Here is a 27,494-nt window from a genome sequence, read left to right as displayed (position 1 = left end):
TGCTGTAGTTAAGTACTTTTAAACTCACTATTTAAGCAAATTTAACTCTGAATTAATTAATATTTTGGGGGTGAAGTAGTTGCTGTACACAATATAATATTATACTTCCAGAGAGAACTTTCCCATTATATCTTTTTTACCATTATTTGTCATATGTACCATGTTTGCAAAACAATATCCAGAATAATCTAATAGAAAACTCCTTCCAATTATCCACTGAGAAATTGGTCTTTCTTCTGCTTCAGATAATGTCACTTTCAGTAAAGAAGACAAAATGCAATACTTTCAGAGAAAATTTCTGGACCCCACTGTGTGTTCTGAGACCAGAGCATGGCTTCTAAAACTTGCCTCTGGTACAGCGCTAGCTATTGCTCAAAACCAGACTGTAAAATCCTGAGGTGTAGTTGTACAAACCTCATCCACAGCCTGATTAGCATTTAGTATAGTACATAATCTGGTAAAAATTATACATTATTCTCTTTTAGTAACACAATGTTTGTCAGTTTGTTCAGTTTAAGGGTTGTTTTCTTCCAAGCAGCAATATATGGACCTAAAACTGCACATAATATGACTAGGTGTTAATGTAGCCACCAGATGGAGCCATCTGTGTAATAAAAGCAATTTGAAAGGACATTTAAATTCATTTAATGCCTGCTTTGTTGCTTCAGTAAGAACAAGAATTTGACTTTTGAGCTATATATTCCTTGGTCTATACAAAATATTTGAGGGGAATTTCAAGCATGTAGTGTAAGAGTAAAATGATTACTACTGAATCTAAGAATATTTCTCAAATAACAGTACCTTAGCTTATGGCATGGGGTGCAGTTTGAAATCCTGGCTGGACTGAAGTCAGTTTATCTAAACAGCAACTCGCACTGACTTCAAGGGAACCATGATCTCACCCATGTTGCAGTATATAATACAGTATATACAGTAACGCTCATTTCCTAAGTAGGATACAGTTACCATCATTACTATATATTTTCATTTTGCTGATACATTATCCTAGAAAAGCCTATAGCAACTCCCTGGCATGCCCATTGATCTAACCCCTAGAAAGTGTAACTATTTGGAGTTTTCTGATAGGGGCAAGAGAGATGGATACTGTTTCTTTTCCTGAATGTTACCCTTGTTCATTATTCCAAATTACTCCTGTTGGAAAGCTGTTTATAATTGGAATTTCTGGGCGTTTATGAACTTTTTTCAGGAATATGTGGCATTTTGGCTTTATTTTTTTTTTGGTTACATTTGCCTTCTACATTCAGGTATAAAAATTCAAGAGCACCAGTAGGGCTGTAACATTTCAAGTCGTTATACTTGAGAGAGTTATTTTATGTGCCTGTATAAAGTATGGGGAGGTTAAGAAGCCCCCAGTGTAATGAACAGGAAAAAAACAGGCACAGAAATAGGAAGCTTTATTTCTCCTTGCTTTCTTTGTGTCTTCTTTTCACTTCCAATGAAGAGGTCTGATGGGAGATGGTTTACTTTGGAGAGCTGGCATTACAATAGGGCTTCAGTGACAAATAAACAAAACAGCACAGCTAATAACTCATGCTTAGGAAACACAAACGGGTTTTTTTTAAAACCTTAGACAGTAACTTTTTATAGATCTTACTGGTGTTAAGAAACCGTGTGATGTTCCTAGAGCCATATGTGACACAGCTGTCCAACACTGCTTCAGTTTGTGGTTTGCTTGATTACATATGGTGCTGTAGCTGAGCATCACATCAAGCTGAAATAAATCTGGCTGAAAGCAAGGCACATACTCCTACCCTGCTCGGACTAGGGACACCCAGTTTGCATTTCAGGGTGAATATATTTATTTATTTATTCATTTTTAAAGAGGAAATACATTAAACCCTCTGAAGGCAGCTTGTTCAGATGCTCTCAGTACTGTTAAAAATCTTGTCTGTGACTAGATAGAGCAGATGCTTCCCTGAGTATTCAGTGCTGCTTCCCAAACAAAGAGCAAGTTCCCACCGAGTCACAGAGAAGGGTTCATTGAGTCCACCCCCATGCCCGAGGCAGGATCCCCTGTGCAAACCATCCCATACAAATCTACAATCTAAATCCTGTGCTAAAACCCACCACAATTCCTCTGTCAGCAAGAGGCAAAGGCTGCTGGGAGATCCCCAAGTGCCAGGGGCGGGAGCCTGGATCCTCCCAACATGTATGCTCATCTTTGACTTTACCACTGTGACCGCTTCCACCATGGGACCACCCGCAGCAGTAAAGCCAAGCACCTGTCTATCTACCAGACCAGTTAGAACCATAACAAGTTAGGTTGGGAGGGACCTCAGGAGGTCACATCTAGTCCAACCCCCTGCTCAAAGCAGGACCATCCCCAGCAAGACCATCCCAGCTCAGGCTTTGTCTAGCTGGGTCCTAAAACCTCCAGAGATGGAGATTCCACCACGTCTCTGGGCCACCGGTTCCAGTGCTTTATTACCCTCCTCATGAGAAAGCATTTCCTTGTATCTAACCTAAACTTCCTTTTAGGCTGCAGCTTGAGACCATTGCTCCTTGTTCTGTCATCTGCCACCACTGAGAACAGTCTAGCTCAGGGGTGGGTAAAATACAGCCCATGGAGGAACTTTGACTGGCCCACGGCAGGTTCCCTCTGTCCTCCCAGGCCCAGGAGCCAGCCAGCCATCCTGCTACCCCCATGCACAGTGAGGCTGGGGTGGCTCCTTCTGGTTGCCACCACCAGCCCTGGCCCCAGCCCATGGAAACCAGCAGGGACCCATGTGCACAGCCCTGACCCTGGCCCACCTCATGTCTGCTCTGCACCTGCCTGGGCTGGAGCGAATAAGCTCTGGGGCAGCCAGCACCTACGCTCACAGCCCCGACCCCACCCTTCCTTGCACCTGCTCCAGACTGGCCCACGCACAATGAGCAGCAGTGGCAGCCGCAATGCCCAGGCAGAAGCTGCTGCTGGGCATGGGGGGAAAGCTGCCAGGCCCTTCCTGCTGCAGCCGCCTGGAGCCTGTGACTGGGTTGCCCTGTGGCTCCTCTACACCACGGTCAGCAGCGCCACCTCCGGGCTGCCCAGCAGGGCAGCAGTGGCAGTGGAGAGGAACTGCAGGGCAGCCTGGGCATGGGATATGGGCGGCCACAGCAAAAAGGCCCTGGCAGCAGCAAGGGGGAGGCAGCTGCTTTGCCCCTGCTCCCAGCAGCAGCTTCTGCTTGGCAACCACTGCTCGTCTTGGGAGAGCTGGTACAGAACAGGCATGGGGCAGGCCAGGGCTGTGTGCGTGTGTCACAGGCTGGTCCCGAGCTGGCTTGCTCCAGCCAGGGCAGGTCCAGAGCGGGCGTGGGGTGGGCCAGGAATGGGGCTGTGCGTGTGGGTCCTGGCTGGTCCAGAGCTGGTCCGCTCTAGCTGGAGTGAGTCCAGAGTGGGCATGAGGTGGGCCAGGGCTGGCACTGGTGGTGGTGGCAGTGTCATAGAGGAGCTGCAGAGCCTGTGGGCTCTGGGCTTGGTGAGCTGTTGCAGGGGACAGGGTGCTGATCAGGCTGCAGCAGCTCCCCAAAACTGCCTAGGTGGCCTGCAGCCCCAAATAATTGCCTGCCCCTGGTCTGGCTCCATCCTGGTAGATGAAGGTAGTTCAAGGTTGAAGGTTGCTATTGGGTAACCTAATAGCAGAGTAGTTGAAGGTTGCTATTAAATCCCACCCCCGCTCCCCCACCTTCTCTTCTCCAAACTAAATAAACCCAGTTCCCTCAGCCTCTGATCATAAATCATGTCCCCCAGGCTCCAAACTATTTTTATTGTCCTTCACTGGACTCTCTCCAGTGTGTCCACATCCTTTCTGTAGTAGAGGGCCCAGCACTGGACACAGGACTCCAGATGTGGCCTCCCCAGTGCCAAAAAGCGGGGAATAATCACTCCCCTTGACCTGCTGGCAACGCTCCTACTGATGCAGCCCAGCGTGCCCTTAGGCTTCTTGGCAACAGGGTGGAGGTCATGTATAGTTAACCTCCCACTTTCACTTCCAGTGAGAAGATCTTGGTTTTACGCCCACTTTATGGAAACGGGAGGCTCCTCCCTAGCTTGCTCCTGTGGTCATAGCACTGAGGGTGAGCAAATCCCAGGGGCATCCGACCCCTAAGCCTCCGGGCTTGGGCCTGCACATAGGATGCCCACCAAATGATCTGGAAACATCTGAAGCCCCAGGCAGGGGTGGAGGCTGTTTGCTGGGAGCAGGGCCACACATGCTTCTTGAACGACTCACGCACTTGGAATTGATTCGGCTTAAAACGTGATAAATATTTCTTTAAAAAACAAACAAACAACCAACCCCCCCAAACAAGGGCCCACTGCTGGCTCCTGTTCAGCACCTCACACGCCGTAACCCCGCTCAGTAGAGCGGCCGCCCAGGAGGGGCTGAGCCCCCGTAAGAGCCGAGAGCCCCCTGCAAGATTTGACATTCATAACGCGGGGAGGGGGCGCCGGTGGCATCTGATGGGCAGCCCAATTTTGTTACAGACCCCCCCCCCCGCAATAAAAAAACGAAGCCGAGTGCACTCGGACTTTGCACTGGTCCGGAGCGAGGTGGCGGGGGCCGCATCCTGCCGTCCCGGGGCGGGGGCGGGGGCGCACCGCAGCAGCTGGAGCCGCCTCCCCGGGCGGGGCCTGTGCTTGTGCCGGCTCCGCTCCTCCACCCGCGCTCGCAGCGCCGCCATCCCAGGTAGGAGGCCTGCCCGGGGTCCCCGCGCACGGGGAGCAGCCCCGGGGCCCGCTGCCCCGGCCCGGCCCCCTGCCGGCTCCGCGCCAGGCTGAAGCGGCTGCCGGAGCAGCCTGGCGGGCCCCTCCCCCCCGAGCCTGGCCCGGCCGCCTGCCTCGCCCGGGGATGCGTCCCTTGGCCACCGCACCGCCGGGTTTGTGGGCAGGCCGCCACCCTTCCCATTATGCCTAGGGCATGGAAGCCACCACAAAACCCTTTTCCCTACTGGAAATAACTCTCAGCCCTTATCTTGGGGGAAAGACGGCAAAGAAGGAGATACCAGTGCGGTCAGTCAGGTTTGTGGTTGGTCTAAGGACATCCGCAGGCAAGGCTGGTTGGGTAGGTGTGATGTCTTTTATTAGCCCACCTGAGCAGCTGGGGGGGAGCTCTGGCTCCGCGTTAGCGCTTCAGGCACGGGGGGTCTCTGCTGGTCTGAGACGCCGAGGCATGAGAGAGGCTGAAAGCATGGCAGGGTGCCGGGGGAACGAGTAGGGGCTGGAAAGACAAAAGGTGAAGCCGCAAAGGGGCGGGCAGGAGCAGGGGAAAGAGAGGCCAAGGGTGAGCAGGGGAGACGGTACAGAGTAGTGATTCAAGGTAGAAAACGGCTGTCTGAGCAAAAACTAATAGCTGGAAATTAGGAATGCAAAGGGCAGAAAAGGAAGGGAGGGGTAGACAAAAGAAAAACGTAGGAGGTCAGGTCTGGCAGATGTCAGATGGTGAATCAGATGCCAGGCAGGTTGTAATGTGTCATAAATCCAGTGTCTGTATTGAGGACATGATTTGCCAGTCAGGTTTGTAATTGAAGTGAAATGGCACCATTGACTGGATGGTTGTGGGCCCTGTGAAAGCTGCAAGTCTTCGGGCGGGCGGGGGTTTCAAGGAAGAGAGGAACACGTAGGCCAGACTGTGCTTTGGAAGGGAGACTGCAACAAGGACAGGGGGACATCTAGGAGAAATAAAGGAAGGGGGCATTGAAACTGGTAATCCAGTTGCATGGAGCTGTGAAACAGAGGCGAATTGTCTTAAATTTGATATAGGTAGGAGGAGCGGTGGGAGTGACTGGGTGCGGGAATGAGGTGGTCACATTGCTGGGTTACTGACAGTGCCCTGTCCATCTAAAAAGAAGCAGCCATTTTCAGTTTCAGTTTGTCAAATGGGTGAAATGGTGTAACCAAGGTCAGGTGGCCAAACTGAAAGCAGAACTAAAAGTCGTGGCATCCGACCTCCTGGCTTGATGCTAGCCTTGGCAAGGAGATGAAGATATCGGGCCTCACGGGCTTCATGGCGGTGGAGCCAGGAGCAGTGTATCTGTTCTGTAGAACTGTAGGCAGGTGACTGGCACCAGCCTTTCAGCGGTACAGCAATCTGGCCTCCTAAGTAGGATGGGGGAAAGTCAATTGTTTTGTAAAATACAATTCATGTGTTTCATAGTTTCAATGTAGTTTTATTTTAAAAATCAACTATGAAATGGACAAACCAACGCTCAGTCCTCAGTTTACAATTCTCTTGAAATCACATAAATAAATGAGCATAGCATCAATAAGGTCTTCTCAGATGTTAATGAGCTAAAGTCTACTCATAATCTCTTTCATGATACTGAGAATCAAAAGAAAAAAAACTTTACTTTTTGAGGTCAGTGGAAATCTTGTAAAAATCACAATATTATGCACTGTATTTAAGTATTTGCCTTTTTCCTCCAGTTTGTGCAATACAGCAAGTGCTAGTATTAGCATGTATTCAAATGCCAGTGGTTTTCTCTTTCCGCCAAACAGAAAAGCTGTTGTCTTAATTTCTTTTAGTTTCAGTTCAGGTGCAGTGCTGCAAATAGTGTTTCTCTTTCTTTTTTTCTTTTGGACTCACGCATTCAAGATTTGAGGAACTGATTGGGAGATGAAAAAGTAGAGAAGCTTCTAACTTCTGAATAAAAAGCTGGTGGAAAAGGTAAGCTATATTAACTCTAATCACCTGAAGTGTGCTGTGGTGTGCCCTGCTTCTCGTAAAAAGAGATCTTGCATTTGAAAGCTTGTCTAATTTCATCCTGACTACACAGTTGCTCCCGTAAAAGATGTCCTTGCCTCTCACAAATACCTAAAGGACATGTGTCAAAATTTCAAAAGTATTTAGGCACTTCAGGGTGCAGGTAAGTACAATTTTCAGGTGTGAAATTTGTAACTAGTTCTCAATTATTTCAGTTCTATTTGGGTTTTTTTTTTTAATGGGAGCTAGATGCTTTGGAAAATCCCAGTCCATATCTTAAGGCATCTAAATATCTTTGAAATCTACCCAGCTGTTACTAGAAGCAATCCAAGCTGACTAATGTTACTGTTCCTTTTGTTTAACAAATCAGTTAGATTTAGATGCAAAACATGCTTTGATAAACTTAAGTAAATGTATTGGATGCTTTTTATTAGCAGTGGTATAGGTTGTAGCCACGTTGGTCTAATGACTTAGGTGGACAAGTTTCTTTGGGTAAATCTGAAATCTTTTATTAGACCAACCTAGATATTTGGAAAAAAAATCTTCTTTGCAAGCTTTCAGCAGTGCCTTTTTGCTAACAAAAAACAGTGTTGCAAGGCTATTTTTTGCTACTTTTATTAAATTCCAATAATTCCACAGCTTGACACATTTGAGTAAAGAAATTATAGAAAACAAGCACTATTATACTGAAAGATAGTGCGTGATATAAAATGTAAAAATCAAGGGTCTGAGTAAATATATGTTGAGCTACAAAATTGTTTAAAGCTATATACTAAGGTGTAAATAGGTACTATAAATTTTCCTGGTTTCAAAAAGTACTGTATCCAATTTAATATAAGAGATATTTAGTTTCAAATTATCACATTTTAATGGTTATGCCAACCAGTAATGAACTTCTGTTTATAGCAATAAAAGGTACAAATTCAAAATGAGATTAAAATTAATTGTGAATAAGGTTTCCTGATGCAAATGATTAAATCAATAAACCTTGCTCACAAATAAAACGTCTACATGAAGGGGTGAAAGTGAGACTTTCAAAGGTGCAGATGAAACAATTTCCATCAAACTAACAGAGCACAGGTAAGGGCTTCTTAGGGGGCTCCTTTGTGTAGGTAAGCATGTTATTTAAAGATGACGCTTTTTTCCAGAAATTCGTCAACAGCAAGTCCCTGCCACAATTTATGATTTAGCTAACAGAGATGACATCCGGATACAGGCAAGAGGCTATAAGCTGAACTGTTTCTTTTACCATGCATTTCTTATCTGCATAAAGATTCAAGACTGAGGAATGAGGACCCTATTTCCACTTTAAATCCATAAGATTACCAGAGGATTTCTAATTTTTGCTGTGTAATCTCAGCCTGAGAATTAGGGATATGATCTGGATTAGAGCCTGGGTACCTGCTGAGTTCAATGCCTGCTTTCTCCCCATAGGCAGACTTCAGCTGAACCTCAAGACATACTGGCTGCTTGCAGATGTTAAAAAAAACAAAAAAGCCGTGCTTTACTTGAAACTCGGCATGTTTCTGCACTGAGCCTAGCATGTGCCCAGAAAAGGCAGTGCCTTAGTTGTACCCTGATGTCTGTATAGATCAGGCACTTTAGTGGAGCTTCTTTGGTGCTTTTATCTAATAGTTGATCACCTCAGCTTCAGCTAAAAGCACCAAAATGCCTCACTGAAGCACCCAATCTATTCACTGAAACACCCAGTCTATACAGACACTGCAGAGCTGGGTTGAAGTAATGCGCTGCTTCTTCTGGTAAAGCGCAGGATACACAACTGCCGGGTTAGGAGGCAATCTGCTCTGTGCAGTGCAGCATGCTCGAGGACACTGCTTTTGAGCAGAACAGATACATACGGCCTCCAGATTTGAGCAACTCATATTAAAGAGTCATAGAGATGGACATCTCCAACTGATTATTAAACACAGCGGTTCTTGTACCTCCCAGCAGAGGCTGCCTGAACATCAGATCAGAGCATCATTCTGTGCTGACTCCCTACCAAACAGTGAGTTTACGTCAAAGATTCTCTTCCGCTTTGCCCTACGTAGCTGAAAAACACTAACCCTGATTTCTCAACAGCTACATTCAGCTGAGAGAAAATAGATCTGCTGACTAAGAAGACAGACCTTTTTCAGCAGCAGAAGCTGAGATTCCTCTCACAAGAGACAAAAACAACCCTGCTTCTACAGCTAATGCAAGACCAGTTTTCAAAAAATGCCCTTCAGGTTCCTATCACAGGCCAACAGCATGCAGTAAACATGGTGACAATACTCAAATTCAGAGAGCATACAGTATTCAGGGGCTGTTACAGGGAACTCTAAATTTCAGACTAAATATCCCAGCAATAAAACAGTCTACACAACTACTCAACCAGTAGCCAGCTTTACTATGGTGGCCATTGAAATAATGGACACGGACATCTGGATAGACTCTCCAGACAAGTGACAGCAGCTTTCTATGAAGTCATTACGTATATATATTAGAATAACAAGAGGGAATCTTTCCATTAAAATCTGATTGTAAAAAGAATAGAAAAACAGGACTCCAAGAGATTCCCAGCTCTGGTTTTATTATGTCTGTATGACCCTGCCTTCGGCAACATACTTATATATTTTAAAATCATGACCCTGATATAAATGGCTGTTACTGTCATATAGTCATCCTCTGTGACCACCAAATTATCAGTAAACAATTAACGAATGGAACAATGAACAATCATTAGACCACAAGGAAGAGCCTAGATTTAGCAATCTGCATAATCACTTGCCCTGATCGATAAAGTCCCAACGGTGGTTGGGAGAATCTTCCATTTTGATGCAAAAAAAGCTTTCACTTCCAAATTCTGAAGTGTCAGCTGAGAGATTCTCTCCAGCAGTGGTTACTTCTACTGCTGCACCCAAACAGCTTTTCCATACAGGAAAGTTGCAGCAAGGAATTAACCAAGTGCACATTCATTTAACTTAAGTCATGAATGAATTGACATGCTCTGTTAACAGAACACTTTAAAGGTTTCAGTGTGAAACACTAAGTTAAGAAATGCCAACATTAATGTGCAGCTTTAGTTCAGGCTTGGTGCATGTGAACATGCCTACATATTATTTTTCTGCAAGACCCCCATCTCATTTAGTACACAAAATGGATGGTTCTTGCTTAATGAGCTGTAACTCAGTACTTTTTCTCCTGCTTGCTCCGTGTGCAACCCTAGGCCTTACTGGCACTGGATTTACAACCCAGTTCTGATACCTTGTTCCAGGGAGACCCAACCTTTAGACCGACCATGGCACCTTCATTTGATAATAGGGGAATTTTACTGATACACTGTGATAGCAGATAAGAGTAATGCAGGCAAAGCAAACAAAATAACACCTGCCCTCCCCCTCCATCCTACTTGTCTACCAGTCCCCAGGATTTAGAAGGACACTGGTGCACCTGGCCAGTATGCAAGGACTACCTGGCGAACGGTTCTTTCCATGAATGTCAGCTGTCTTGGAGGTCAAGGATCGATGTCTACCCCGCCCTCCCCACCCCACCAAAGGGTGGGTGAGACAGATCGGTGGTGCACCCTCTGCCCATGGTGGCTTCAGGATCCCCCCGCTGCTCTGAAAATCCCTCCTTTTGTATTATTTTTCTCCTGACAATTCTTCATTTCCAGGTATCATTGATTGGTTTCCCCGTGGTCATCATACTGTCCACATTCTGTGTTGCCAGCCTCCACAAAGGCATCATGCATTTGTATCTTAATTCAGTCATTTGCCAGTGTCTTACTTTGGGCATCCCCCCAAAAAATTGGAAAGCTGAAGGGCTTTGCAGCTGGTCCCTGTGATCTGATGTCAATTCTTCAGGTTCCTTATCTTGGTCTGGAACACTGTCTCATGTTTTCAATTTCCCCAGATGTATGCACCTGCTTGTGTGCTAGGTTCAAACAGTGTCTGCCTCAAAGGCTGTAAGCATGAAACTTTGCCACAAACTGACTTTTAGAAACTAGTTAACCCTTGCCATTCCCCTGGACCATTGCAGTACTACCAATGCAGTATTTACCTACAAGCCAGTTCCTAATAGCAAATCTTTAAATATCATTTTCTAGCCATCAAGCCATACTTAGGGTTATAATACACACACACTGGGGAACCAAATGAAGCTGTTCTCTGAAATCTTAATTTTGGTATTTTGTAATTTTGAGCATGTGGCTTTACCACTCAAGGGTACATCTGCCCTGCTGCTCTTCAGATCTGTCTCCAGCATGCTTGTGAATGTTAGCAGGAGTAACCTCTTGAATGCTGGAAATGTGCAGAGCAGGTGGAACACATTGTGGAAGGCACCCTTGGGGGTGTCTTCAAAGTGGTGTAGACATGCCCTTCTGTCCTCTGTTACACGGGGAAGGGGTGGTGGTTCTTTGTAAAATTATAGCTTTTCAAAAAAGCAGAAGTTTCACCTTCTAACACCAGATCCTTTGGGGTTTTATATATAAGGTTAAACAAAAGACAAGACGTGAAGGACAAGAATCATCTTTATTTTGTGCCTTTTGAATTGACTCTGTCTTGAATGTTGTCTACCACAAGTTCAAATGTTTGCCCTCCTGTTCTGGGGTAATATGTTTTATAACTTCAGAGTTTAGCTGATTCTCTGCTGAAGATGTGCAGATCAGGATATTTGAAGGCTTGTAAGCCAACCAAATATGAATTGCAAAAAATGTATTCCTGACGGCATAGTGACCCATTAGCAGGTTTTGGGAGATTTTTTTTTTGGTTTACAGTGATGTTGCAGTATCTTGGTGAAAAGGCTGTAAAAATTTGATAGGCCGAATATTCATCTATAATTTCAATTTTAGAAATTACTTAACTGTTTGCTAAAATTTTTCATCAGTCCCAGCACGAGGCACCCTCAGAACAGAATGATTTGGCATAAATCATCATAACTGCCAATCTCAAAACAAATGAAAATGTGCCGTACTGTAATGGAAGTATAGCTACACCTATATTCAAAGTTGCCTTACTGGTTCCACCTAATGTGGAAGGGGCACACAATGAGCCTGATCCATCAGCTTTGCTGTAGCTTTCCTTTGGGAAAAGGTGCAGTGCAGATGCAATCCATTTGCTTCCACAATGTGTCATGGTACCGTCACATCAGGGGCTGGTGTTACATCAGTGCAAAGTACACCCAGCTCCTACTGAGGTTAGCAAGAGCTGCCGGCTGACAGTTCCTTTCACGATTGGGCATCAAGGAACTTAAGCATATGAAAAAATAAGAGAAAGCTAGGTTTAAACATTTGAGTTAGTGAAAATGTTCACAATACAAGAGAGGAGAAGGAGGAAATACTAGGGAGGACTTGTCAGATACAATCTTATAGTTGTGTAAGAATAGGCACTACTTGTTTCTTCTTGGCCCTGTAGCCATGTACAGCACTGACACAATATGGCAACTGCTTAAGGTAAAAGGCAACAGACCATGAAATAGAGGGATCACTTTAAAAATCTTTCCTTGCTGTGATTATTTGTCCTCAGGTTTTTTCTTTAAATTTGGACATACATAGTTTTGTAAACACACCAAACCTCTGATTGGGGTTTCACTTGCTGCTTGGTTAAACGGCTAGTTGCCTGTCAAACTGTTATCTTGCCTTCTGAAAGAAGAAATGCTGCTCTGATTTCCAAATCTTTCTTGTTCTGAGTGAGTGGCTAAACACTGTTTTCTGCCCTCCCCCAATTAGGTACCTGAACAGTGGAAGCATTTGGTGTCAGAGGTCTGATACCTATTTACTGTCTTCCAGACTTGACTTATGAACTTATGTTTCCAGGATCCTACTAGCCAAGATGCCAGTCAGCATTAAAGATATGATGCAACTCTTGTGCCATGTCTCTGAGGAGAAGAAAATGAAGGCTGCAATCAAGCAATCTGGGCGAGGAGCGCTGCTAGCGGGTGCAACAGCTTTTTTGGGGGGCTTGGTAGGCGGTCCACCTGGAATAGCTGTAGGTAAATGTAGTTTGCTGTGGCTTCGTTGAACTGAGTGCTGGAATGACAAGACCTGGAGATGATGGAATTATCAAATCAGTGTATGATGTGATTGAAAAGGAAGGTGAAGCAGGGTTTCATAATGGAAAACTTGCCAATTTCATTTTCAATTTGAAAAATACAATTGCATGTACTACTGTTGCCTTCTTGAAAGGAATGGTTTTGACGGTTCCTAATTAACCAGGTACTCTGTTTAAAATGAGTAAACCTAGATCCGTGGTGTGACCCTATGTGCCAGCACAAACCTGCACACAGGGCTGTGTCATCCAACCCGTAGAGCTATGTAATCCAGCCCACGGGGCTGGAAATTTTGTGGTGAGGTGTGGTGGCAACACTGTTTGCTCTGATTCTGGGACTCTTTTGCAGAAGTTAAGGCTGCCACTGCTACCCTACTGCCAAATTTCTGGACCTCTGGGAAGTCCCATAAACTGGATGACACAGCTCCGTAGGTTAGATTAATCCTACAGGCTATAGGTTGAGCACAACTGTCCTAGGTTATTGACCCATTTGGAGCAAGCATTTTATAACTTCAGAGCACAGAGAACAGGGGGTTGGAAATTCCATTTTATTCCTTGTGGGAACTCTATTTTGCTTGGGTATGAAGTGATGCTGAAGAAATAGCTTCAGTTTAACCTTAACCAGAGGAGTGGAGATTCTTCCTAAACAATCAATTCCTTCTGTCCCCTGAAGGATAATTTGTTGTATTTAAAAATGCACTGTGCCTGTTGTCACAGTTGGGTGTGTATCTGTATTCTGTATCTTTTGTCTGCATAATGAAAATGAAATGAAAGCTCTGAGCTTAGTAGCAGAGAGAGATACTGATAGGAGAGAACTCAACTAAATGCCTTTATTTTATGGACCTCTGCCATTGTAAAGCTGGCTTACTCAAGTCCCGATGGCCTCAGACCTTTGAACATTTGGGCCAGGAGTGTTAAAGCCCTTCCCTAGAGTTCAGTAGGAATGCTTGTTATGGAGAAAGATAGTGTACATGCTTAAGTGCTTAGCAGGATTGGGGAAATGTGGTATTGCAAAATAAGCATCCAACAAGCAAAACAGTAGGAAATTCAAAATGACACTGCATTGGATTACTGGCAGGGGAGATTTGTCTTTGTATTTTTTTTAATGCTAGCCACCATGAGAAATTAGGTGAATCTGGGCACGTGTAAATCACTTATAACATTAAGTCTGGCAAGGAAGAACAAGAGAAAATGGCGTAACTTGCCATCTGCTTCCATAAAATGGCTGAGAATAGTTTTAGGCAATTAAACAGTTGGAGTGATAAATAAAAAGGTATATTGTCTGGTTGTCCACCAGGTAATGGAACAAGAGCAGCATATAAAAGGGAGACTAAGTCCCTGTCTAATGTGCAGCTATGACTGAGTTAAAATCTGACGCAAAGCAAAGGCAGAAATAAGTGACCCTCTGACTGCATTAAAGCCTGCCTTAGATGTTTTAAGTGTTCAGTTTGGGTACAGGAATGTGTTTTAATTGTGCTTTACCTGTAGAAGTTTTGCTGTACATGGATTAAGCTGGTGCTACAGATTGGTTAGCAGGAGTTACAGATATTTCTCACGATGAGCTATACAAAAAGGAAACTCATCCTTCATTATGTCCCTGAGAAACTGCAGCATATTATGCTTTCCAGGGCTTGGAACACTTGCCTGAGTCCCTCTGAATTGGTAGGTTTGTTACTGGGGAAAAGAAATGGTCATGTAAAAGATCTTCCTTTCTCAAACTGCTGGAAACTTGCATGTCAATATTTCTAGTGACTTTGGCATCAAGTGTCCCTAAATCAGATATTGATGTTCTCCTAAAGGTTTCATGCAGATGAATGCAACCATCTTTGGCTTTCAGATGTTTCACTGATATCACGGGTAGAATTGGTAGCTCTGTGAACTTGTTTGTCTTTTGAAATATGCTTTCCAGAGGTGTGTAACTTATAGTTTAGGAATAGTCCCTGGGTGCAAGCATTCTGGAAGCCAAGGAACTGGGTTCTGGGCCTGTGCTGTATGTGTGTAGATGTTCCTGATTTTTCTGTGTGGGAAAGCAGTTCATTCAGGACCATCAAGCTTGGTGTTGTGCACCAAAGAGAATTACTTTGCAATTTTGGATTAGAACTTCTTTTGAAAGAGATCATTTTTCAAAGCAGCATTAATAACCACCTACTAGTTACCCAAGATCCTCCCAGTAATCTAAGAATGAGCCAGAACAGCTCCTTGTACAAAATAAGAACTTGCTGGAGAATCTGTAGCTCTGCCTCCCCCTGGGGGAAGTGTTGATTTAACAGTCAATAGGCTCACGATGTCATAATCAGTACAGATTGTAATCAGTGGCTTTGTTTGACCTATTGTAAGTCTCTTTTTGCAAGGACTTTACCAAGGCTTGGAGAATACAACACCCCAAATAACAGCCGGGAAACTTGTACCATGACAAGTGGTTCCAGTGCATAGCAGCACTTGCACCAGTGTGTCATAGTAGATAAGTACATTAACATTGATAGCCAATGTTACTGTGTGGTTTGTTTTGTACTTTCCTTTGCCAGGCTTTACTGAAAGATACAGCTCATCCTGAAAAGACAGGTACCCCCAGGGGTGACCACTTACCTCCAACTTGCAGCTCTAAGTTAGGGTTGGCGTGTTTTGAGATCTGTAGTTTGACTGGAATTGACCTTTCTAGATGCTTTCAATTGGACTTGTACACAAACATTAAAGTAAACGTGCTTATGGACACCAACCTACATTTGATTGATAATTAAAATGGTAGCATCATTGAAACCGAATGAGTAGAATTTGGAGATGGCCACTTCAGATTTGGGGCTCTAAATCATCTTTACTTGTTTTCTAGGGGGTGCGGTTGGTGGCTTGCTTGGAGCATGGATGACAAGTGGACAGTTCAAGCCAATCCCGCAGATTTTACTGGAACTGCCTCCTGCTGAACAACAAAAGCTCTATGAGGAAGCCTTTGCAATAGTCAGGAATTTAGATTGGACTGATGTTGTTGAATTGACTGTACTGGTAATGGCAAACGGTGCCCTCCAACAGAAGTTGGCAGGAGTGCTAATAAATTTTCTCACAAAAGAGCTAAATGCAGAAATACAGTATGGAGAATAAACCTTTCTGGAGAGTTTTTTTTTTCTTCCCTTTGTAAAGAATTTTATTCAGACAACTGTGATCCTTTAACCTAGCAATTGCTAATTATTGCTGGTAACTGTAAAGTCTAGAAAGTGTAGTAGACAGGTTTAAGTATTATTTTGGTTTATATAAAGATTAGACTCGATTATTGCATTATCCTAAAACTGACTTACTGTGTAATTGACCATGGGTAAAATTTTCACAAGCATTTTAGCAGTACAGGGGCTTAACTCCCATTTTTTGAAAAAATGGGACTTGGGTCCTAAAGCTATTTGGATGCTTTTTGAAAAGTCTTGCCTACTGTCTGCACTTATACTGTGAAGGTTGTTTGGAAGAATGAAGAGATTTTCTGGTGATGTTCCTGAGCCTTTGTTTGGTCCCCATCATAACTTTATCATACTTCTTGAATCTTCTGTTTCCCTATAGCTGTATTAGAAATCTGGCAAATGCCAGGTTGGATTTTATTGGCGGGAGTAGATAAATTGTGCCCAGCAAGATTCACCATCTCCTATTTCATCTTAGAATTGGGGTTGGCACCTCAACCTTGCCTTGTAGGGTAAAAATAACTTTCTCTGACTGGAAACTTGTTAAATCTGAACTGTAGGTGTTAATTGTTTCTCTCTCTTTCATTAAAATATTCTTAAGATGTAGAAGTACAATCAACAAGTTTGAAAAGAACTCTTTAACGGAGCTGACCTGTCTTGATGCTCCAGCAGTAATGTATGGATTTCTTGTAGAAAATAATGTTCCCCTGCACTCCTATAAAGTCTCCTGTTTGTGTGTGTGTGTGTGTGTGCTTCTTTTAAAACAAATAAGTGGAAACTGGAAACTGAAATCTGAGCAAGAAGGTAGATTTTTACCACATCAACCACTACCTCCTGAATAATGGTGGTGTGGGATGTCTTCCCATCCAGCCTAAAGTTGCAGACTCCAGATGAAATCATGTTTGTTGTCTTCTCTTCACTATGAACAATGAAACAGCTGTAGGATTATACAAAGCTGTATAAAGGTGCCTTTTTTATGTCTGAAAATCCTACAAGACAAGTGAAACTGTGTTTATATCCTGTTCTTTTTCTAGTAGTAGAATACGAATAAAGACTTTTTGTCAGGTTTCTGGGGAATAGATTTTAATTAAAGTTTGCTGACTACCACTTTGTGCTTTGGATTTATTTGTACAAATGCAGCATGCTCTTAGCAGGCCCTTGTTCACGTCCTGTCCTGCCAGAGTGAGAGAGCTTGGCTGAGTGTTGTATTCCTCCCTCAAAAGTAATACAGCCCAATAAATTGGCAAGCAGAACTGAATTGAGTCAGAACTGGATTAGTCCCAGTGCATTACACCGAAGCAGGAGTCTACATATATGCAGTTTAGTTGACAATAGATGCAATACAGTTAGTATCTTAAAGGATTTTTTTCAGGTAAGCACAATTACCTGTGCACATTCATGCATGCTTTTGTGTCTTAGAAACAGCTTAGCATCCAACATGTGCAAGATCTAGAACAATATAACTTAAATTGCCTTCATAATTACAACGCTTAAATGAGATGTCACCAGAGACGACTGGGTAGTTTATAGCAGGGAGAAAGCCTGCCACCTCAGGATCATGTATTCAAATGAGGCCAAAATCAGCACCAGCTTAAAGATAGCTGACATCTGGTTGTAACATGGCCCACATGAGAAAAGTTGATGACTTAGTCCATTTGCAATTATACTTTGTTCTTACATAGTCCTGTTCATCTGTAGACCTCAAAGCACTTTGCAAAGAGGTCACTCTCATTACCTCCATCTGTAAGACACAGTATGGTGTCACTCAGGGTGGAGAAAATAGGGCCCTAATCAGAAGTTTAATTTGGCCTACAAAGCACTTGTTAATGAAGCATAGAATTGGAGATGGGCAAATAAATCCTCATGGATCATCTTGTCCTGTATTTTGTACAAATCCAGGAGGTACTACCTCTACCCAAGCCCAGAAAACTGCCTATCCAGCCTGGGCATGAAAAACTCTAGTGAAGGAGATTAACACAGTTTCCCTGGGCAGCTGGTTGTATTTCCTTCTGTCCTGATGGTTAAGATGCCTTTTTCTCAGATTTGTTCAAAGTTTGCTTTGCTACAGAGTAAACTTACTAATGGCTAATGACGCACAAGAAAAGCGGTTTGCCCAAACTGAGTTTACAAGGTTGGTAGTTAGGAAAAAAAATCTTTCTCCTTGTGAACTAGGAACACTGGGTATTAAATCATTGAGAAAGAAAATAAGGCTGGTGCCTCACATAGCTGTTTATCTAGCCACTTGTCAAAGTAGCTGCATTTTAATGTCTATATCCCGATTCCTGCTAGCCAAACCTCACTGCATGATGCAGAAAGAGCATATTTCTTTCCTTTGTTCTTCTACCTACAAGCTGCGGCCTTGAGCTCACAACTATGTTTGTTACTTGGTCTTGTCCGGGGGCTTGGGGGGTTTCAGAAGAACTCTTCAGTAAATGTGATCATCTGACCAAAAAGGGCAGTTGTAAGAGAATTTATTAACATCCATCTGTTGTTGTTCTTTGGTGCAGAGATGCCTGTCCACCACCACATCCCTTGTTGGTATTGGAAACAGCCACGGGCAGGAGATGGCATCTTCTGAAATCCATTCCAGCTGCATAATGTCCAGGCTGAGCGTAAGACAGAGTCGTCACCTAGGAAACGAGGTAAAGCAGTGCCAGCAGTTTCAGGAACCAGCTGAAGAAGAGTCACTGCAGGGAGATGCACATATTTATACAAAGAAACCATCTGCTCCAATGCTGGTTATTAACCTGGTTTGGTTGTGGATGTGACAGAATCAAGCTAGATTTTCACTGGCAGATGGTGTATTTTTAGCTAAAATTATCTTTTTTTTTTATTCCCCTCTGTGTTTTTTTTTAAGCTGTCTAGTTTAAAAATGGAAAGCAAACATGATGGGAAAGTGTTATATTACAAAAGGGAGAAAATATCTTGGGTGGCTGTTAAAGGGTGAATTCCAGCCTAGATTAGTAATTGTGAGATGCCATCTAGTGGGGAAAGATTTTCTTAAATCTGAATATAGTGTATGACTCACCATTACTGCCTTCTCATGTGACCACCACTCCTAGCTTTTGAATGCTTGACCCAGGAAACTTCAGTGCAACTGATTTTTGTTGCTATTAGTTCACGAAACTGCTAGACTTCTGTGAGTTTCTGTTAGACAAGAAATATTAATTCAGTACTGACTTGCATCTAGCTCTGTCCTGGTGAAGTTGTTTCATGGTGATGTTTGCATATGAGCCACATAAAAATGAGTGTGAAACGTGTGCATTAATAATGATGATAAGAAAATAAATTATTGACCATTATGATGTCTTGAAGATGGACAACTTGGACTATGAAATGAGACTTAAGCTGCTGACAGTTTGTAAAGCAAGACTTTTTTCCCCCCACATTTACCTTAGTCCTCCTAAATCTAAAATGAACCAAGGTGAACAAGAAATACTTGTAGGCAAAACAGAAAATTGAGAATATTTTTAACTCTGTTAATGATCATTGATTATTCACAATGGCTACAGATTGTGTTGCAGATTGATTCTGATTAAACTGCTCATGTAGAATGGCCTTTGTTCAGTGTGGTTCAGATCTTCACAGTTAGCATTTTTACCAAGAGACATAGGCAGAGGTAAGGAAATGTTATTTTCCTTACCTCTGTTAGGAAAAGTTAGTGCCTGGGCACATTGCAAGGTAGGCAAACCATTTAAAACCCCTGCCAGAACCACTGTGCATCGCCAGTCAAGAAATCTGGGTAGGAGAGAGTTTGCATGTGTCTGCATAAGCTCCCATCACTGCAATTATGTAAATACCTCCTGAAACATAAAAATAGAACTAACAATATAGTCTCTTTCTTCTTTTCCAGACTGCAAGCAAAATCACCTGATTACAGGGTAGCTTTTGTGCTTGCTTGCTTGCTTGTCTGTGTTTGTATCTAAAAAATACGGATTTTGGATTTAGTTCTGAAAGCAGCATGCTCCATGATTATTGCTATTTCTGGCAGAGGAGCTACTTTGCTAGCTGTGAAAGTTCTCTTGTCTCCCCCCTATTGATCAACAGTGTTACTGCACCAGTGGCACAGGGAAGGTGAGAGAGGTCGTGCTTACAGCTGGTGAGGTGATCTCATGTGCTGCTCAGTCCAGTCCGTTGCAAGAATTTGAATAATGGGACAGGAACCCTGAACTGGGTTGAGTCTAGAGCCAGTGCAGAATGCAGACTGCTCGGGTGATGCCTGCGTGGTACCTGGGTTGCTAAGCAAGTGAGCAGCAACATTTTGTACCAGTTGGAGCCTTTCTAGACTTTGTAGCTTCGTTCCTCTAGGTGAACTGCAATTATCAAAACCAGACACCTGCAAGTACATGGAGTAATCCTCCAGACTCCTGAATCTTCCAGCCAGGATTACGCTGTAGTGGATGGGAAGTAATCTCTTGGCTAGCCACAGATGAAAGCTGGAATTGTTTGTGTTGCTGATGTGTGCTTGGGCATCCGATAGCACTGAAGCCCTGGAGTCCTTTTGGACCCATCAAACAGGTACAACCTGAGGGCACATACCCTGGGTAGCAGGGAACGTTATAGGGGAGGTACATTTTTTTTTCCCCCCAAAAGCTTCCTCTCTGCTAATGAGCACTGCTTCCCTTTGGCCTGGTTCAGTGTTAACTAGCTGCTTCTGGTGCTGCATTTGGCTAAATGCCAGGTAAGATAAAGGAGGTACACAGCTGGGGGTTGAGCTCTGTGCTGCTGGCAGTTAAGCCAGTGTTGCCTCACCAGCTGTCCCAATAATTTCTTATGAATGTTGAATAATAATGTGGGGCAGAGAGCTGAGCTTTGGAAGGCTCTTCAAGGCTTTGGAGGATAGCCCTTGTCATCATTTATTTAGTGACTTTGATTTCCAAAATCATTTCAGAGAAACGACTAAGTCAAGTGCAGCCACACGCACGGTGACGTATCATTCTGCCTAGTTACGATGCTTCCCACCCGCCCCCCTAGTGTTTCTTTGACAATTAAAAATGCTTTCAGTGAAATTTGAGCATTTGTTACCACCAGACTCCACCCACTTGCATCTAAGTATCTGTGTAAAATAGGGGTGCATTTTAAAAACAGAGAACTCATGGAGTTTATGAGGCTTCTGATGAAATGCACATCTTTTCGGTTATCTCCACATTGTTAGATGAAAACTAAAGCATGGACAGTTTATGCGACTTACCCTTGGTTACACAGTTAGTGATAGAACTGGAAACCCAGAAATCCTGGCTCTTGGTCCTGTGCTCTAACATTTGACATATTCCTTCACAAGTAAATAGCAGACTTTGGGTATTAGTGGCCCAGATGTCTGTGGTCATGTCAGTGCTCACTGCTACCGTATTAGAATGGAGAATGGCCAAGACTAACATCAAGGGTGAGGAAAATGGCTGATAACCCCCCCCCCCTTTGTCTCATTTCTGCTGCCATTGGGGTGGGAAGGCTGTTTTGTCCTCCCACTGCATTTTTTCCTCTAGTCTAGGGCATATACATGTGCTCTGGGAGGGAGGGGTGCTTTAATTAGGGGAGCTTTCTAATTAAAGTGCCTGGTACGTCTCGTAAGTCAGTGTCCCTGCTCTGAAAAATGGTGGCAGGGGCACTTTAACTAAGCTCGGTTTTCAGCATGGGGACACTAATACACAAGACACCGGAATCTGCTGGAGTGCACTAATTACTGTGCTCCAGCAGACTTAATTAGTCAAGTCTGCTCTGACGTGCTGTAATGTTGGAGCAACTTTGCTGCATGTGTATAGGTGCTTATGTGACTTCATGAGATGAGCCCATGGTGATATTTCCTATGAGCTGCGGCTGCCTGACTCGTTCTCCCATGTAGCCTGTGTCTGTGAAGTCCTTTAAACAGCAGGAGGCTGCAGAGGAGGATTTTTGTAGTAGCTCTGGGTAAAGTGTTTAAAGAAGCTGACACAGCAAGAACTTACTGCGAGGGTCTTTATAAAATGGGGATGACAATGCTCAGCTACTCCATGGAGGGTTGAGAGCTGGTAGTTACTGGTTATAGGTGCGGTCATTCGGAAGGAGTTCTTGAAGGGCACAGTATGATCAGCATTGCATTGCCCACACTCTAGCACATTAAGTTGTAGTGGAAACTGTTACATTTGCTCACCTGGGTTTCATATCAAATGCCTAGTTCTCCAGAAAGAAAGCTTGATTGACCAATGACTGCAAGGTACTGTACCAGCTCCTCTTCTGATGTAGGGATCCTTCTTAGTGCAACTAGTGCCAGACTATTGGGTGGTGGCAGCAATCCCTCATGGTCATGGATAATCGCTCCCATGGGTCAAGTAAGGGTGTGAAGATGAGTCCATCAATGGCTCAGAAGGTTGATGCTAGAGCCGCAGTCTCCCTGGCAGATGCCACAAGTAGTTAAAGGGAGAGCTGAACTGCAGATTTCTCAGTCTTGTTCACTTTCCTTCCATTTCTGTCGCTTTTCTGCCTCCAGGGTGAGATGGTTTTCCTCAAAGTAAGATGTATCTTCTCTCACAAGATGTCAACATGTAGCCCTGTCCTGGGCTTTTTTTCCCCAGTTTGTAGTGTCAATGATACACTTCTTAATGTTTGCCTTGAGGATGTCCTTGAAACATTTCTTCTGGCCCTCACATGTCCTTTGTCCCTGGCTGAGTTGGGAGTATAGCAGTTGTTTTGGTATACATGCATCAGACATGCACACACAATGCTGATGTTGAATAATCAATGCTTCCATGCTGGTGGCGTTAGCGCTGGTGGGACACTGGCATTTGTGCAACAATCCTCCCACTTTATGTCCAAGATCATCCAGAGGCAGTGCTGGTGAAGCCATCCCAGGATTTTCTGGTGGTTCCTGTAGTTCACTCAAGCTTCACAGTCATAGAGAGGAGCTAGGGTTACAGACTTCCAGAGGCAGAGCTGGCACATTGAATCCTATGCTAGATCTCCTTGTCGATGGTGGCTTTCTTTGAGAGATGGCTGCCGAGGTATGCAAAGTGTTCAACCTTCTCCAGCTACTGTCTATCAATGAGGATCTTTGCCAAAGGAGTTAATTGGCTTGGAGCAGGCTGATGAAGCACCTTTGCTTTTCCAGTGGTAAGGGTTAGTTCCAGGCACTGGGATGCTTAGGAGAAGCAGTTGAAGTGCCTTTGTAGGTCCACCATCCCACAGGTGTCCAGCATCTCTTACAGCAGGTGATTCTGTAAATGGTTGAATGCATTTCACACCCCACTTTCCCTGCCTGCCCGGTGTGCCATTCCTGGCTCTTGCTGTAGTAAGGACGGTTTATTTTTCTGTCACCAGGATGCTCTCCTGGTGACAGTAGTAGCTTGTTAGGGACGTTGACACTGTTTAGGAATAAAACTGCGTGCTCATTTGGTGCATAACTCAACTTGAATTCAACAGCAGACTTTCAGCTTGGTAGGGGTGGGTTTTTTTTTTACACAAATGTCTTTGCATTGCTGTGAACTAAAGCTACTAGCCCCTAATTAGAACGTGAGTTTTCAGCTTTACCTTTCTAGAGATCACAGAAATCAATGCATTTTTTAAGCTATGAGCCAGAAACCAAACATTTGTCAAGTAATTGCAGTAAGTCTGGGCTAATACTTCTCATTTAAGTATGATTTGCAAATTCTGCAAGAACATGAGAAGATAGATACATTTATTCCAGAGTCCACAAAAACACAGGCATTCTAGATTTGCTTGATGACTCAGATGTTCACCAGAACCGAGATGCTTGAAGGGAAGTGTTTATGCTAATATAAAAATAAAAGTATTGAAAAATTCAGTAAAGGCATACTTGTATTGTTTGGGAGCATCTCAATGTGGTTGATTATTCCTGAATGAATGGGGTGGTTTCTGTCTGCCTTCAGGCATTTCAACAAGGATCACTCTCCTTACATTCTGGGCTTTGTCCAGGGAAATGGTATGGCCTAAGATAGGAGTCTAGACCTGGGCTTAGTCCCTGTCATACTATCAGTTTGCTTGATAATTTTGGGCCAGTCGCTTTTGATCTCTGAGTGCTACTTGTGAGAAGTGCTGCATCTCAAGTAGGTATTACTGTTATTGTGTGTGATCTCCTTCCGATCCTACAATCAAGTGTCAGAGCAAGGAAGACTTATAAATATTAGCAGAAGTTCAGAATGATTGCTAAGGAACTTAAAAGTTCAACTACCTGCAAAGCCTGGTTGTTTGCTGCTTCCTGAGACAGAATATATTGGGTCTTAAACAGGATTTTGATTTTAGTTAACATGGGCTCTATACACTCAGTCTTCAGGAATCTGTGAATGCCCTTCCTGGTAACCCTTTTTTCCTTCACAATCTCAGTGAGCAATTATCAGTTGGGGTAAAATCTGAACATAATGCTTCAGAATACGAATACGTATATTCTGAGGACAGTCTCACATGGCTTTGACTGTTGTATCAAATAATAGAAGGTGCAGTGAATCCCCTTTGTACTTTTGGCTCAAAGCTGACTTAATAAAGCAAACCTCTGAGGGGTTTATATTTTCGTCTCAGCTGTGCCATGTTTCACGGAAATCCTTGTGCTACACGAAGAAGAAACTGCAGGGGGAAACCCTGCTGTGGCAAATGAAAAGGGAGATTGCCCAGTTTGGTCTGAATCAGCCCAATGAATGTGTACAGCTTGAAAGAGGTTGCTTACGGCAGGGATACAGGAAGTGAAGCTTGTCGCAGGCGGACCCGAGGTGCCCGATACCGCTGCGCTCAGGAGTGAGTGTTCACCAGAGCTGAAGAGATGCTGCAGCCGCATGCAAAGGGGCGCTCGGCCTGCAGCGTGATTCTTCTTAAAATTATGTCTTCAGAGAAGCAGGTTGGCCAGCAGGTATTTTTCGTTTATATTCAAACTTGTGTTATATTCTGACACAGTTTTCCTTTCCCCTGAGCTGAATGTGTTAAAAGTCAACCTATAGTTATGTTTGAAAGGCCATGGGATTGCTTTCAACCCCTTCTTCAGCATTTCATCTCATTGGGAGTTGGGTGCATGGACGGGGGAAGAACATGCCTACATCTGTTCCAGCCAGCCTTTCCCTATCTCCCTTTCTCCGAATTATTCTACTCTCAAGGCCAAAAATCAGGAGGATGCCCTAAGCTTGTTTCCCTCACCTTCACATCTAGTTACAGTCCTTCAAAATTTAATCAGACAAAGATTTGCCCCCTCCAGAGGGAATAGAGCCATGATAAGGATTTGCTCCCACGGTCTGCATCTCCCCTGGGGGGCATGGTCCTTCACTGATGTGCACGTTGTCTAGCCACTTACATCAGTGCAAAATGGGTATAGATGGCTTCCAGTGGTGTAGCTGACTGCGTGGTGCTGGGGCAGTGAAGTAGCATGTCTTTTGATCTATTTCTGGTGGTTCCATAGTCAATCCCATAAAAGGAGTTTACTTTCTTTTTCCCTTCCTCCAGGCCATTTTCTCTGGGTAGCTAAATACCACTTGTTTGTTTCAAAGTAGTGGTGAATCACCCATTTGTATTTGAGGCTCTTTTCCCCCTTTGAAGTTAGGCTCTGTGCAAGCCTGTGGTGCCTCCATGCCTAATCCTGATTTGAGCCTTTCATGTCTCTGGCCCACTCCCTGTGGGACTCTGAATGGTGACAATGGTGGCAGCACATCCCCTGTGAGAAGAGGGTGAAGATTAGCCTTTACATTATAGTGTTCCTAATAAATAGTAACAGGGATAATAATGATCACTCTTGTAGTGCTTTACATCTTCAAAGTGCTGTGCTGATATTAACTAATTAATCCTCAAAGCAGCCCGGGGAGGAAGGTAAGTGTGTATTTCTATTATGTATAATTTTAGCTTTACAATCTTGTTCTGGTAATAAAACAAAATTGGACTGCGTCTTTAGATAGAAATCAGGAAAGGAATTAACCCACCACTGGCTGCTTGTGGTCGCCCTATGAGGGTGCTTGAACCAGCTTCAAAGCTGACACATTTCTTTTGGGTATGGCACATTTTTTAAAACCTCAGGTATTTATGTGAAATGGCACAAAGCAAATCTGACTTCCAGCTTTTTATAACAGCCCAGTTTCCATGCAGTGTGTACCCACAACCATCTCTCATCCCAACAGATGGACAGGGTCAGGACTTATTCTTTGATGCAATGCTGCTATAACAGGAGGACCTGTAGGTGAGTCAGCAGAGGTAAGATCCACCCTCTGGAGCTGAAAGCATGAGCCTGTAGTACCTAATCAGAACAGATGAGTCTCAGGGCAGCCGGAGGCTCATTAGCTCCTTCGTGATCTAGGCACTATAGGAGACAGAGCCATGCTATGTAAACACGTTATACTGACACAGCAGGGGAGTATCTGCATGCTTTTTCACTGCCTCACTAAAGTCTGCTTCAGTCCAACCAATTCCTGAAACTTCAGTATCCACAAACTCCACTTCTTTTTCTAGTCTGCATGCCACCAGGGTGTGCATATTGCATATATGGCACCTCTTTGCTGTTATAACATGCGTGCTACTGTGTGGGAAGTGCGACGTGTACACTGGCCTGAACATGAGAATGTTCCCTCCCCATGATGTGGGAAAAGTCTTTCCTGCAATTGAGGATGACCCACCCACTGCCTTTGTGCCTGCTGTGCTGCCTTGGGAAGGAAACCTTCCTCCCTGCAAGTTTTCCGTTGTACAAATGAGTAATTAAACAAACCACTGGAAAAACTGGCCTCTTTCTCAGCCAGCTGAGAACCTTATATAATATACTGTAGTTGTATTGCAAAATCAGCATAAAAGAAAGTATTCTTCCCAATGTCTTTGAGTTCCACCATGAGGTTTCCATGCCCTCTGAATCCAAATCAGCAATGTTCAGCACAACAAAGTTCAGATGACTAAAGGCTAAACACAAAAGAAATGACATGGAAATGGCATCAGTTTGTTAGTCTGAACTTTTCCAGCAAAAGGAAAAGTTTATGTTAAGTAAGATGCTGCTTTGGTCATGTCATCATTAGTTTATCCTCCATATTTTCTTTGAGTAAATCAGCATCTTAACCTCTCCTTACATTATATGAAAGCTAGTAAATATATGCAGTGCTGTTTTATCTAACCCAGCTATACTCTCATTCCTCCATAAATTGTAGCAAACCTTTAGCTCACATGAGTGTTTGCAATGCAAAGCTTGTTCACATGTAAGCCTGACACTTTCTGCCATTTAGGTCATTAAGATATTTCCATATTCCAGCATGCATGCCCATGAGAAGAGTTGTGCAGGCCTGGTTTCCAGGCAAATACAGCCTCTAAGCACAAGAGGCAAAGAGATTCAAAATGGTGGGAAAAGAGAGAGCTTGAATATTGGAGAGGACGTGAATGCCACGTGCCCCTGGAGGCTGAGGGGACCCGCCAGCAGCGGGGTGGCGGCCAGTGGTGATCGTGGACCACCTGCAGATGCCACCGGCAGTGTCAATGGGAGGGGGAGGAGGGAGTGAGTACAAGGCACTGCCAACAATGTTGGCAGCACCATTTTGCAGGGAGTGCACTGCCATACTTAGGGGATGCACACGCGTCCGTGTACACCCTCTACATGTCACCAGTGGGAGAAGAGGTGGGGGTATTCAGGCTGACACACTGACTACCCCTTGGATTTCCAAAAGAGAGCTATGGTT

The 27,494-nt window shown here is 43.9% G+C and overlaps 1 protein-coding gene across 5 annotated transcripts; it reads left to right on the top strand.

Moving 5' to 3' along the window:
• The first annotated feature begins 4,595 nt into the window (after nt 1-4,595).
• Nucleotides 4,596-16,992, top strand: CUNH19orf12 (chromosome unknown C19orf12 homolog). 5 transcript variants are annotated; one of them, XM_019535801.1, is made up of 5 exons: nt 4,596-4,688; nt 6,594-6,665; nt 12,095-12,132; nt 12,496-12,671; nt 15,555-16,992. In XM_019535801.1, the coding sequence occupies exons 4-5, from the start codon at nt 12,512-12,514 to the stop codon at nt 15,818-15,820; spliced, it is 426 nt and encodes a 141-aa protein (XP_019391346.1). In that variant the 5' UTR covers nt 4,596-4,688; nt 6,594-6,665; nt 12,095-12,132; nt 12,496-12,511; the 3' UTR covers nt 15,821-16,992. The 5 variants fall into 5 exon arrangements, with proteins under 5 accessions (XP_019391346.1, XP_019391345.1, XP_019391347.1 ...); XM_019535800.1 differs by lacking the exon at nt 12,095-12,132; XM_019535802.1 differs by lacking the exons at nt 12,095-12,132; nt 12,496-12,671.
• Nucleotides 16,993-27,494: the final 10,502 nt, after the last annotated feature.

The sequence above is a fragment of the Crocodylus porosus genome, unplaced genomic scaffold (genome assembly GCF_001723895.1).
Source record: "Crocodylus porosus isolate Cpor-Errol unplaced genomic scaffold, CroPor_comp1, whole genome shotgun sequence".
Lineage (NCBI taxonomy): Eukaryota > Metazoa > Chordata > Crocodylia > Crocodylidae > Crocodylus > Crocodylus porosus.
This window is presented reverse-complemented; position numbering and strand designations above follow the sequence as displayed.